At 45.9% G+C, this 13775-nt stretch overlaps 1 protein-coding gene across 3 annotated transcripts in view; it reads right to left on the reverse strand.

Moving 5' to 3' along the window:
- The window catches only part of OGDH (oxoglutarate dehydrogenase), a 76333-nt gene that overhangs the window by 56813 nt on the left and 5745 nt on the right, over window positions 1-13775 (reverse strand). For all 3 annotated transcript variants that reach the window (XM_033862845.2, XM_033862847.2, XM_033862846.2), the window contains exon 2: window positions 5933-6181. In XM_033862845.2, coding sequence (XP_033718736.1) covers window positions 5933-6154 — 222 coding nt within the window. In that variant the 5' untranslated portion in view covers window positions 6155-6181. The remainder of the gene's footprint in view (window positions 1-5932; window positions 6182-13775) is intronic.

The raw sequence follows: 13775 nt of genomic DNA on the forward strand, positions 1-13775 counted from the left end.
TTTGCTGCCTTGGGTTCCTGGTGCCGAGCCTCCCAGGAGCTTCTGTGAGTGCTCGCTGAGTGCCCCCCGACCCTTCCCATGCCCCTGTAGCCCTCTGCCTTCACACGTGCCTCTTCTGGGTACAGCCACCCTGTCCCTGGCCAGGCCCCTTCCTTACCCTTCAAAACTCAGAACAACTGGCGCTTCCCTGCAGAAGCTGGTGAGGTTTACTCTGTATTCTAACTGTGCTCGGCTTACTGAAGTCCCCACGGGCCCACGAGCTAGTGGGCCCTGCACACTCGCACCTCCTGGCAGCCAGTCGACGCAGTCCTCCAATAAAACTGTCGCGAGCTGTGAACCGCTACACACATAAGGTGAAGGCACTGCTTCAGGACCCTTACACTTTCCAAAGGTGTTAATTTTATGTCCCTGAAGGTATAAACACAAATTCTTTAAGAGTAAAATACTATACTGAAGTTAGGGAAGATGTTCTTTGTTGGTTTAGTCGATTTAACACAAAAAGTCACCAGGGTTGAGATTCATCCTGATTTAGGAAGCTGAGCATGGAGGGGGAACTTCAAAGTGAGGTTTAACAGCCTCGATCACTGAAAGCCCCTGAAGTATACCACGTGTGTGCTTTTCCCCAAGGCCAGCAAAGAACTAGGGCGAACAGCGGCTGAGTTTTTAAAGTGCAGCCAAGGCAGTTTCAAAGCTGCAGAATGAAAAGGAACGGTGTCACCCCATACTGGGGACGATGTGTGTCTGTTTCTGCTCTGCTTGTCTGGTTCAATTACAGAAAATAACAGCATTGTGTTTCACGAGCATGGAAGGAAGAAGCAGAAGTGCCTGGCCCAGAAGGGTGGCATGGCCGAGCTCAGAGAGGTGGGACCGAGAGTCTAGGATCTGCATGTCGAGCGCCACACAGAGCTCTTGTGGTGACCACACTGGACCAGAGAGCTGTTACTACACGTGGGAGGTGGCCCGCAGAAGGCAGGAGAGGAAATGGACACAGTCAGCAAGATGAGGAAGACAGGCTTTTAGGAAGTGGGCAGGGGTCACTCAGAAGGCCCAGGCAGGGGAAGTGAGCTCCGATGCACCAAGGACGGCCGTGGTGGCTCAGTGAGCAGGGGCACAAAGGGCACCACAGGGTGGAGAGGGCACAGGGCCCGACCCTGGGATCTCCCCGCAGGGCTGACACCACACTGTGACTGTGGTGGGGGTGGAGGTGAGGGCAGGCACCTGCCTCTGCTGCACAGGAGGGGCTCGGTGAGGGCTCAGCAACTCTCAATTACCTGTCTGTGTGAAACACTAACAAGGGCAATCTGGCTTTGACTCTGTTTTTAAGACATAAACAAAAATAAGATGCCACCATCTGACTTGTCCCCAACATGGCCAAGACCTTAATGAGGGAGGGCTTTGCATGCTGACAGAACAGGCCCTGGCTGACGGGTCCTAGGGGGGCAAGGGGCGAGCTACACTTGACAAGGTGTTTACGACTGGAGCGCAGAGGCCAAACTGGAGAAAATGATGGGTAAGAGATGGCTGTCTAGGAGAGGACCACGCCAAGGGACGAAGAGCAGAGGGACGGCGAAACGGGGTGCAAAGGCAGACCCAGGTAACTGTGCGCAGAGGCACGGGGAGCGCTCGGAGGCTTGCACCCCTGAACTGCTTGATTACTTTACCACAAACATAACATTCACCATTAAACATTTAGAAATAAAAGCTTTCTTTTTTTTTTTTTTCGGTACGCGGGCCTCTCACTGTTGTGGCCTCTCCCGTTGTGGAGCACAGGCTCCGGATGCGCAGGCTCAGCGGCCGTGGCTCACGGGCCCAGCCGCTCCGCGGCATGTGGGATCTTCCCGGACCGGGGCACGAACCCGTGTCCCCTGCATCGGCAGGCGGATTCTCAACCACTGCGCCACCAGGGAAGCCCTAAAATTTTTCTTTAAAGATAGGGATACGACAAAATTATAAAGTAAATTATAAAGTCAAACATGAAAGGGCAGCTTTAAGATAATCACAAAGAGCTGAATATAGACTGAGAATGAGATTATAGTATTAGAGAAGTATCTTGTTAATTTTGTTAGGTGTGGTGAAGAAACCATTCCCTTGATAGAGCCACTGAGATGCATTTATGACAGAAAAGTAAGTGGGGAAGGAATAGATTTTTAAAGACTGGCAAACTGCAGAGAGCTACTGAAATTGCGTGATGGGTCTCCTCACGGAGGTTCATTTCACACTCCTGTCAACTGGGGGAAGAAAAAAAAAGCACAACGTGAGAGTTGTGAGTTAAGTTTTATTTGCGGCAAAATGAGGACTATAGCCCAGGAGACAGCATTTCAGAGAGCTCCGAGAAACTGCTCTAAAGAGGTGGGGGGGAAGGTCAGTATATTTGTGATTTTCGTGAAGGGGGAGTCCATGCAATCGAGCACACATTTTTTGCAGAAGGTTTCTGCTAGTCACGAGGAGCAGACAGCACCATGAAGGATTTTAGTGCTTCTCTAGATACAGGGAGATGACAGAATTGGGCTCATAAAATCTTCTCCTGAAGATATCTATCTGAAGACCTGTTCTCCCAGCTTTCCCCAGAGCACAGAGTGCTTCATTCCTGATCTCCACCCCCTGAACTCCTTTCAGGGGGTGTTGAAGGTCAGCAGCTGCAGAGCTCATAATCTGATCCTTGCAGAGGTAGATGCTAAGTGTCAATTTGTAATTGACACTCCTATTGTATGTTTGAAAACGTCATAAAAAGTTTAAAAAATAATAGGAAAGCAGAGCATAGAAGGGCAGGGAGGGGGAAGATGCTAAATCTGTGCTGTTTCTGCTGGACACAAAAAAATTCAGTCCTAGCAGTTCCTCATAAGCCCTCTGCAAAGGGAGGGAAGAGAATGATGACAGAACCAGCTCTCAGGACAAGGAATGTGACATCCCTTATCTGATGCAGAAATGAGAGATCAGAAAGATGATCAATCTAAATCTTAAAACCTAATTTTCTTTATCTCTCCCTAAACTATTTTTTCTAACACAGAGCACAAACAAAGCATTCTTAATAAAACCAACGATTTCCAAGGCCTTCCGTGGGTCACAAATGCCTTTGAAAATCTGATGAAAGCTCTGGATCCTGTCCCTCAAAAAATGAGCATACAACAGGTATTGGGCCTAATTCAACTTGGAGAGGCGATCAAGTCCACTTTGCTGGGATGGCCGCAGAGGGACACTGCCATTGTAAATGTCCACTGATTTACACCATCCTGTCCCTCTCCCTCAAGGAGACGCTGTGTCCCCTGGAGAATACTGACAACAGAAACCAGCACATAAAATCTGGCCCAAAGACGCCAACCTGCATGTATTCTCTTATTAAACTGAAAAGTCCTTTTTCGAGATCCTTTACCCATATCCCCCGCAGAATCTCTCAAAGAGGTGCTAAAGAGGTGCTTGCTCTGTCTGACCTGCGAAGCCCAAGGACCCAATCCTCACTCTGCATTCTTCCTCGGCAGGCTGCATCTACCTGTGCCTGTCAGTAGTCCTCTCACTGTGCTGTCCTCATCCCTGGGACAGATGGACACGGTGACCCTCCCACGCAGCCTGAGAACCCCCAAGTGTTACCTTCCTCGACACCATGTGATAAAAATCCTTTTCAAGAATAGGTGGAGCACAGAGCATTTTTAGGGCAGTGAAAATACTCTCTATGATACTATAATGGTGATACATGGCATTATGTATTTGTCCAAAACCACAGAACGCACACCACCAAGAGTGAACCCTAATGTAGACTGTGGGCTTTGGGTGATGATGACACGTCAGTGTAGGTTCATCAATTATAACAAATGTTGTAACTCTGGTGGGGGATGTTGATGGCGGGGAGACTGCATGTGGGGGCAGGGGGTACATGGCAAATCTCTGTACCTTCCCCTCAATTTTGCTATAAACCTAAAACTGCTCTACAGAATAAGTCTTTTAAACAATTTTTGTTGTTGTTGTTGTTTTTTTGTGGTACACGGGCCTCTCACTGCTGTTGCCTCTCCCGTTGTGGAGCACAGGCCCCGCGGCCATGGCTCACGGGCCTAGCCGCTCTGCGGCATGTGGGATCTTCCCAGACTGGGGCACGAACCCGTGTCCCCTGCATCGGCAGGTGGACTCTCAACCACTGCGCCACCAGGGAAGCCCTAACAATTTTTTTTTTTTTTTTTTTTTTTTTTTTTTTTGCGGTACGCGGGCCTCTCACTGTTGTGGCCTCTCCCATTGCGGAGCACAGGCGCCAGACGCGCAGGCTCAGCGGCCACGGCTCACGGGCCCAGCCGCTCCGCGGCACGCGGGATCCTCCCGGACCGGGGCACGAACCCATGTCCCCTGCATCAGCAGGCGGACTCCCAACCACTGCGCCACCAGGGAAGCCCAACAATTTTTTTAAAGCAATAACGATAACGATATTAATACAAATACTAATAATGGTAACAGCCACTGTGATGCTTTCAGCCTCACTTTCCAGAGCTCTGCACCACAGAGCCACAGTGTGCTTCACCACTGCAACCCATTCCCGTGACACCAGGCATTCACACACGGACGTTCCCCAACCTAGATCCCTGTTAACTTGCAATAGCTCACTCATGTGCTATTCTCCCTAAAACCAAATATAACTTAAGAAGACTTGGTTGGTTCCATAAAGAGGTTACGTCTGAGAAAAGGAAGGCAAGGGACAGCCTGGACACAAGATGAAAGTCTGATTCTGAAACCTCTGGGCTAAGTTTATTTGAGAGATAACCTTGTAGTAACTGTCTTCAGAAACCGCTAATATCTGACATCACAGGCAGAGGCACTTCTTTCCGGGCAGTGCATTTGTCTACAGTCTTGGGAAACATACCGCAGATCTCCTCCCATAGGAAACCAGGTCTCATCTTGCTCATGGAGCAATGCAGCTTCCAGGTTGCCATGGAAACGTTGCTGGGCAAGGAGGTTCAGACCAAGAGGCGGCATTCCTGATGAAACGGGACTAGTGGCTCCCGCAGTCAAACGTACCCAATCTAAATGTCACTAGTGCTTCAGGGTAAAAGGGTAAAGCTTACACTCAAGGGCCCAATGGAAGCAGGCTGCCTTTAGATAGCAAGTCCCCAAAATTCACAAGGAAAGAGCCAGATCAACAGTGACAACAGCCAGCCTCCGGTGGGCACTTTCTCTGCACAGACCCTGAGCACCTCACACATACTGTCTCCTTCACACACCCCGCAATGGGGCACAAGGAGTCTGAGCAACTTGGGGATCTACCCTCCAGCTTCTGCTGGGCCAGCTGCCTGACCTGAAAACCAAGAAACAGTCATCAAAACCCATAAATATCACTGGCCAAAATACTGTGAAGAAGTTCTCCCACTAGGCACGCTCTGTATCAAGTAAACGTGTGAAGAGAGAGGCTCTAAGGAAGAGCCTCACTGGTTAACACAGAGAAATTAGAAGGAAGTCTTCACAGAATTTACTTTCAAATACAAGAGAAAAACGTGAACATACTGATCTAAAATGTCATTTATACAGAAATCACGTGAAATGGTTTTCAGGTGTTCCGAGGACAGCGGGACAGAGGAGCTTCCTGCGGGGCCTCTCCTTCCGTGGGCTTCCTTTCTGCAGCATCACCATCCTGCAGCAGCCTTGGTGAGAGCCTGGGCGTGGTGCAAGTGCCCTCTACATCCTTGCCGGGTTAACACGTTGGCTGTTCCAAGGAGCAAGGCCTTGAGCGCGCCGCACACGGAGAGAGGGACACGCCCCTCCAGAGAAGGCGGTTCCAGTTGGGCCTGGTGTGACGGCCGAGCTGGGCTGACGCAGAGAACTCGGGTCGGTGGGGCTTCCAGCCACCTGCCTGCCTTCCTTCTTGACGGTCCTCAGAACACATGCACTTACCTGGATGGCCAGCCACCATCGGCCAAGACTCCAAACACACGAAGACACCTGCTCCTCTGAGCCTTACCTTGTGTACACTTTTGGGGTTTTCCAACCAAGCATAGTACATTTCCTCCACATAGTTCGAACTAGTCCCGCTGAGGAAGGGCTCCGCAGCAACGGGGGCAGTATAGCACCGGACCTGCCCAAACGTCCTAGCTGCTGCTGGTCTGTTTTGTGAAAATGTCTTCACAGTCTGGGAAGCCGTCAACGGCCTCAACTTAGCAGCACAAGTCCTTAAGTGAAACATTCTTGTCCTGAAGTCTCTCACGACCGTCTGCACCAAAAAAAGAAAGAAAAGTTAGAAAGAGCATTGTAGCAGCCAAGGCCACTGGGGGAAAACCTCGCAGACTGTGGCTGGAGGAGAAAGACCCTGTAAATGCATTTGTGGCCGCGTGCCCTGCTTCAGAGAGCACGACACAGCATGAGGTAGTCAAACTGACCAACCTCCTATGTACAGGGCCTGTGCTCCACATGGGGAGGAGAGAACACAGCTGTAGAGGTATGGTCTTCCCCTGCAAGTTTCAATCTAGTTTGAGGGATACGATATATCATGATAAATATGTGACGCCCTGTAAGTTTATACGTTGTATAAAACAATTATAGGCAAAGGCAACAAAGATTAATGAATGATTAGATTAATATAATTGTAAAATGAGAAAGATACTTTCTAATCTATTCGGAGACTACCGAGTACCCGCTGGACTCACGGTATTCTGGAGAACACGGAGACATTGGAAAAATATTTTGCTCACCCTCAAATAATTTATCTTTGAGCAGCAGAAAAAAAATTTTTTTAAATTAAAAATTACAGCGACAGCACTGAGCGCTTGAGAGGCACAGAAAATGCCAACACAACTCCATGGGAGAAGCCGCTCCTCCCAGGTGTTCCTTTCCGGCGGCTGGGAAAGCTTGGGGAAGGGGCGGAACACAGGGAGGATTTTGCTCTGGAGAGGCAGAACGGCAGGCATTCTAAATATAAGAATCAGGAGGAGGAAAGACAGAGAGGTGGAAAGGCGAGCAGAACACAGGGGAAGAGCAAGAATCGTCTTGTCTGGCAGGAGAGGTGGACTGGCTGGACAGCCAGGGGTCCTGAGCCCCGTTTCCTGGGACTGGGAGCGGGCTCTGTGGGAGGAAGCACGGGCAGCAGTGACTACACAAGTGTCTACCTACCTTGGGGCGCTCTGTGGTCATCAACTTGACATGTTAGGATCCTTCATGAACCCCACCAACTCCCTAGAAGGCAGGCGCTAGCTCTTCTGTTTTACAGGTCACCTTTCTGAGTTTAACTTTCCCCCAAGGTTGAATAGACCTTGAGTTTGAGGATTGTAATTTTACTAAATCTAGTATGTAACTCTATATACGCCAGCCATTTTACAAAAGCAGCTGATGTACCCACCAGATCATGAAAGAGTTTAGACTGTCCCCAGAGGGGTCTTGAACCACTTTCAAGCACGAGTCAGAATCCAGATGCCTCCGGGAAGGGACCCAGTCAGGAAGGGATAAGGACACTGTGCAGTTCCTCTCCCCATAAAGATCCCGGCACCTTCCAGTCAAAGCGAAAGAGGCTGTGGGAGGGGAAGGGAGCCCCAGGGCAGGGACGAGGCTCACCACAGCCCTCTGCCCTGAGATACAGTGCCTGCTGGCCTAACACATGGTTGCCCTTAAATCTGCCTTAAAGCAAGTGCCGGGGCTGTCAAGTTGGAATTACACCCCACCTCCACTCCTGCCTGAAGGAAATCCAAGCTCTGAGACATGCTGAGAATTACCCAGAAATAAATGTTACATAAACTATTCTCTACACAGTTTATACGAACCCTTCCTCTTAAGCCAAATATGATCAGAATACGCATAAAGGACACTGACAGAGTCTCTGGCCTGTTCTCCTGCTCAGAAAAGACAGGTCAGCAAAAGGGAAAAGCAGAACAGGTACTTTAAAAACAAACTGAACAACAAACAAAAACTTCCTCCTTAAAATTTAAAGATGAACAAGCCTATATTTTGCTATAGAATGCAATCTTAACTCCTTTTCTTTTTAACCTTAAGTAACTTCAGTAGTTCTTCCTACCTCCAACTATACTCCCATTTTCTCTCACAGGCAGACAAAGAAAGACACTGATGGCAAAAATACTACTACTGCTGCTTTCCACGATAATTTTTTTAAAAATTCAGATCCAAAGGAAAACACTCATTTTTTTCCTCCAATGTCATTATTATCTAGGCAGCTTGAAACACTCGATGGCCCCTGAGCTGGGGTTTTCTCCTAGAACACAGCAGTATCATCACCTCCATTAGTATCATCACCACCATTAACTGTCATTATTCAGTTGCTGCGATACCCAATTAACAGGCACCACACTGACAAGCACAAAACTGCTCGTTTCATGTGTTCTTCCCAATGCAGTCCTTCCAATATGATACTATAAACAAACCACGTTACCTAGCTATCTACAGTCACGGAATCTGACAAATAGCTCAGTGCTGCTGAGCACTGTTACTAGCAATTTTCAAACTTCCCTTAAGATGACTCATCGGAAAACCTGCCCTTCAGCAGATGGCTCAACATCCCCGGCCTCCACCCTGGGAAGACCAGGAACAGCTGTTCTCTATCCACGATCTTATGGACCCACAGAGCAGACAGCAGGTATATATACATTTCAGATTTTGGTAGGGTCAGATTCCATCCTTCCAATTCCAGAGTCAACATTACGAATAGTGCACCATTTTTGGTAGAAACACTGGATTGTTCAAACACTTTCATGAAAGCTTCGGGTTGTCCAAGAAGTCCAAGTGTTCTGACTTGTGGTTTAGAACAATATTTCTACTTGACAAGGGGGCCAAAAATTCTCAATGGGGAAAGAATAGTCTTTTCAACAGACAGTGCTGGGGCAACTGGAGATCCACATGTGAAAAAATGAAGTTTGGACCCCTGTCTCACACCATATACAAAATTAACTGAAAATGGATCAAAGACCTAAATGTAAGAGCTAAAACTGTAAGACTCTTAGAAGTTTTATAACTTCCAAGTTAAAATGGAATAAATCTTCATAGCCTTGAGACAAACAACGTGTCTTAGGACACCAGAAGGACAAACAACAAAAAAAATAGACAAACTGGACTTCAACAAAATAAAAACTTTCGTGCTTCAAAGGACAACATCAAAAAAGAGAAGACAGTCTAAGAGTAAAAGGAATATTTGCAAATCATAGAGCTGATAAGAACTCTTACAACTCAATAATGAAAATAAAAATAACCCAATCAAAAAACTGCCAAAAGTGACTTCCCTGGTGGCGCAGTGGTTAAGACTCCACGCTCCCAATGCAGGGGGGCCCAGGTTCGATCCCTCGTCAGGGAACTAGACCCCACATGACGCAACTAAGAGTTTGCGTGCCACAACTAAAGATCCTGCATGCCACAGGGAAGACCCCGCATGCAGCACAACCAGGAGCCCTCGTGCCACAACTAGGACCCGACGCAGCCAAATAAATAAATTGATTAATTTTTTAAAAATTGCCAAAGGATACGAACAGACATTTTTCCAAAGAAGACACACAAATGACCAATAAGCACATTAAAAGATACTCAACATCATTAGTCATTAGGGAAAAAAATGCAAATCAAAACCACAACAAGATACCACTTCATGCCCACTAGATTAGATACAATCAACACAAGCAAGTGTTGGAGAGAACGTGAAGAATTTAGAACCCTCATACAATTCTGGTGGGAATGTAAGCTGGTGCAGTCACTTTGGAAAACAGTTTGGCAGTTCCTCAAAAAGTTAAACATAGAATTACCATATGACTCAGCAACTCCACTCCTAGGTATACAACCAAGAAAAACAAAAACATACGTCCACACGGATGTTCACTGCAGCATTATACGAGCCCAAAAGTGGAAACAACTCAAATGTCCATCAACTGATCAATGGGTATACAGAGTGTGGTATAGCCATACCATGTAATAGTATTAGGCAATGTAAAGGAATGAAATGTTGATATCTCTTGCAACACAGATGAACTTTGAAACTTTTAAGTGAAAACAGTCATTCACACACAAAAAACACATGTTGTATGACTTCATTTATGTGAAGATGTTCAAAAGAGGCAAATTGATACAGACAGAAAGCCCAAGACTGGGGGTAGCAAGGATAAGACATAACAACTAATGGGTATGGGTTTTATTTTTTGTTTGGGGGGGGCGGGGAATGAAAATGTTCTAAAACTATTGATAGATAATGCTGATGGTTTCACAACCTTACGATATACTGTAAAATGTTAAATTGTACAATTTAAATGGGTGAATTGTATGGTATATGAATTATACCTCAATAAAGTTTTTTGTTTTTAAATGTTTGTGAACAGATTTGCCCAAACCTAAACTTTATTTTTTTTGCCACACCACACGGCATGCGGGATCCTAGTTCCCCAACCAGGGATCGAACCCGTGCCCCTTTGCAGTGGAAGCATGGAGTCCCAACCACTGGACCACCAGGGAAGCCCCTCAATAAAGTTGTTTTTAAAAAAGTCTAAGAAGAAACATAAACGAGCCTATCCCTATCAATAAAGTACACAAAGTGACACTATCTGTAACCCATTAATTTCAAAATGCAAGTATAATGTATACATTTGAGAAAAATAACATTAAAAAAACCCCAAAAACCAAAGCAAAATTTGTTTTTAAGGGTTCAGTGCTCTGCCCTTAGGAAAATAAAACAGTTTATCTGTGCCTGGACATTCCCCAGTCAGGCAGCACACACCTTACCCAAGGCCACCTCCCCATTCACAGGATGAGGAGATAAACTGACTCCTGACGTCTACCACCCTCATGCTGGCTAGCAGAGGAGTAATTAAAGAGGCAAAAACAGCCTGGGCATTTCTCAGGACATGAGTCTTTTAGGGAAAAGCACATGCATCATTAAATGATTGTTACCATTGTGTGTTGCCTAAGAACCATTTTAAAAAAACTTACCTTGAGAGACTTTTTGTTTTTTGTTTTCTTTTGGTTTTGGACTCATTAAGATTTTCATGATGAATCAAGAAAACAATGCTTGCTACATACCTATCGCTGTTAATCCATTATTCTAGTTTTAGCAGTGATACAAAGACATTATGTACAGGGAGAGCACAAGTACCAATTTTCTTTTACTGGCTGAGAATCTCAAGAGAATGCAACGTCTTTCACTTGTGATGCCTCATCAAACATAAACTGAGGGATTGAGAGGTAGTGCAGAGTACTCTTAAACTACAAAGGTACTTTGCCGTTATTACACAGAAACGGTGGTTGAGCCTGCAGGGCAAACAGGCAGAGTGACTCTTCCTTGCTGTGTGAGCCTTAAATGTATCACTTGATCTGTGTTCGTTTCCTTTGCCATAAAGTGAAGGATGCAATCACTTCTGTTCCCTCAATGTTTTTTGTAATTATGATACAAACATGAAAGAACTTTGCACACTTTAAAAGTACTTTTATGGGACTTCCCTGGTGGCGCAGTGGTTAAGACTCTGCCTGCCAATGCAGGGGACACGGGTTCGAGCCCTCGTCTGGGAAGATCCCACATGCAGCAACTAAGCCCATGCGCCACAACTACTGAGCCTGCTCTCTAGAGCCTGTGAGCCACAACTACTGAAGCTGCGTGCCACAACTCCTGAAGCCCGCGCACCTAGAGCCCGTGCTCCGCAACAAGAGAAGCCACTGCAATGAGAAGCCCGCGCATCGCAACGAAGAGTAGCCCCCGCTCACTGCAACTAGAGAAAGCCCGCGCACAGCAATGAAGAGCCACCACAGCCAAAAATAAATAAATTTATTTTTTTTAGGTATTTTTATGACTAAAGAACTATAATCTACCAGAAGAAAAAAAAAAACCCACCCCACAACTAATGGTATGTCTTAAAAAGCTGAAGTTCCCGAGGTAACACTAAACAGAAGTAAATTTGGAGTGGGTAGCTGACCAGATTGCTGGGGGGGACTTCCACCTCTGAAGTGGGAACCCCAAACAAGCTTCAGTGCATGGGTCTGAAGACTGATCCATCCTGCCCAGACCGGCACTGTGTTTCCAAAGGTGCCCTGAATGCAGTGGTGTATGGTATAGGTAAATACGCACTTTTTAAAGGTGTTGGTTAAAGTAGAAATTATTAAATTTTTATGGAAAGCAAGGACACTTGTCAATATTTATTAAAAATTTAAAAAGCACATACAGGACTTCTGTTTCCCACTAAATGCAGCTAAAAACATGAGATGCTTCATTTAACACAAAACAAAACATAAGACTCTGAAAGGTGGAGAGGAGACAGACTGGGAAGGGGCCTCGGGGCCCCAAAAGACTGAGCACTGAGTTCTCGGTTTTCCTTTTGCCTCATATATTCCAGGCTAGATGCTGAAGAAGCTGGCAACCCAGAAATACCAACTAATGTAGACCAAAAAAAAAGCTGCAGTAAAAGCCTGCCCTCTCTGGCCAAAGGACCAGGAATGGGGCAGCCTAGCAGGACAAAATACTTTTAGACAATAACAACTCTACTGCAACCAACCCCACAGAAACACTGTGGCCCACTCCCACTCCACCTGGTAGTGTCAGAGGAGATCAGGGACTTCCATCCCCACCAGGTGACAATGAGCCACCCTCCCCACCCCAACAATCTAGGAGGGAGCCTGGATTCTACTCTCGCCCAGCAGTAACAGGGCAGCACCTCTCCCTTCCCAGGCAGGGTGGAATCCCAAAGGTGTAATTGGGAAATTACACCCACACAGCAGTAACAAGGAGTCCCTACCCACAGATACCAAGGAGGCCAGGTGAGGAGCCTCTACCTCCATAACCAGGCAGCACCTCCTACCCCCCCAGCAGTGTCAGAGGAAGCTCACCAACACCAAGATGACACAGATGTTAGAATTATCTGGCAAAGATTTTCAAAGAGCCAGCATCAAAATGCTTCCACAAGCAACTAGAAACATACTTGAAACAAATGAAAGTAGAAAGCCTCAGTAAAGAAAAAGAAGATATAAAGAAGAACCAAATGGAAATTTCAGAACTGAAAATTACAATAACCAGAATAAAAAATTTGATGGATAGGTTAAACTGAAGAAAGAAGAAACAGTGAACATTAACATGGACAAACATGAACGAAAGGAATTTCGCAATCTGAACGGAGAAAACAGACTGGGGGAAAAAAAAAGAACAGGACCTCAGGAACACGTGGGACTATAACAAAAGACCTAATGCTGAATATAAAATGTCATCAGAACCTCAGGAGGAGCAGAAAGAGGAAGGGGCTGAAAACGTATTCAAACAAATAATGGCTGAAAACTTCCCAAATTCGGCAAAAAGACATAAACCCATAGATTCAAGAAGCTGAGAGAACCCCAAACAAAATAAACCCAAAGAAATCCACTCCAAGACCCATCACAAGCTTTTGAAAACTACAAACAACTTGAATAGCATATTTCTCACCAGAAACTATGGAGGCCAGGAGAAAGTGGCATAACACTTTTCAAGTGTTGAAGGAAAATAACTGTTAATCCAGAATCTTATATCCAGAAAAAGTATCCTTCAGGAACAAAAGGGGAATAAAGATCTTCTTAGATGAAGAAAAACTAAAAAAATCTGCTGCCAGAAGACCTACCCAAAATGAATGGCTTAAGGAAATCCTGTAAACAGAAAGTAAATGATAAAAGGAATCTTGCAACATCATGAAGAAAAGAAAGAACAACAGAAAGACAATGTATGGGTAAATATAATTTCCTTTTCCTCTAGAAATCTTCTAAATGATGTGTGATTGATGAAGCAAAAATTTCAACACATCTGATGTGGTTCTAGTGATATGTCTGTAAAGGAAATATTTAACACATTACTGACTGGGGGATTTTTGGCAGAAACTAAC

Source organism: Tursiops truncatus, chromosome 9 (genome assembly GCF_011762595.2).
Source record: "Tursiops truncatus isolate mTurTru1 chromosome 9, mTurTru1.mat.Y, whole genome shotgun sequence".
NCBI classification, from domain to species: domain Eukaryota; kingdom Metazoa; phylum Chordata; class Mammalia; order Artiodactyla; family Delphinidae; genus Tursiops; species Tursiops truncatus.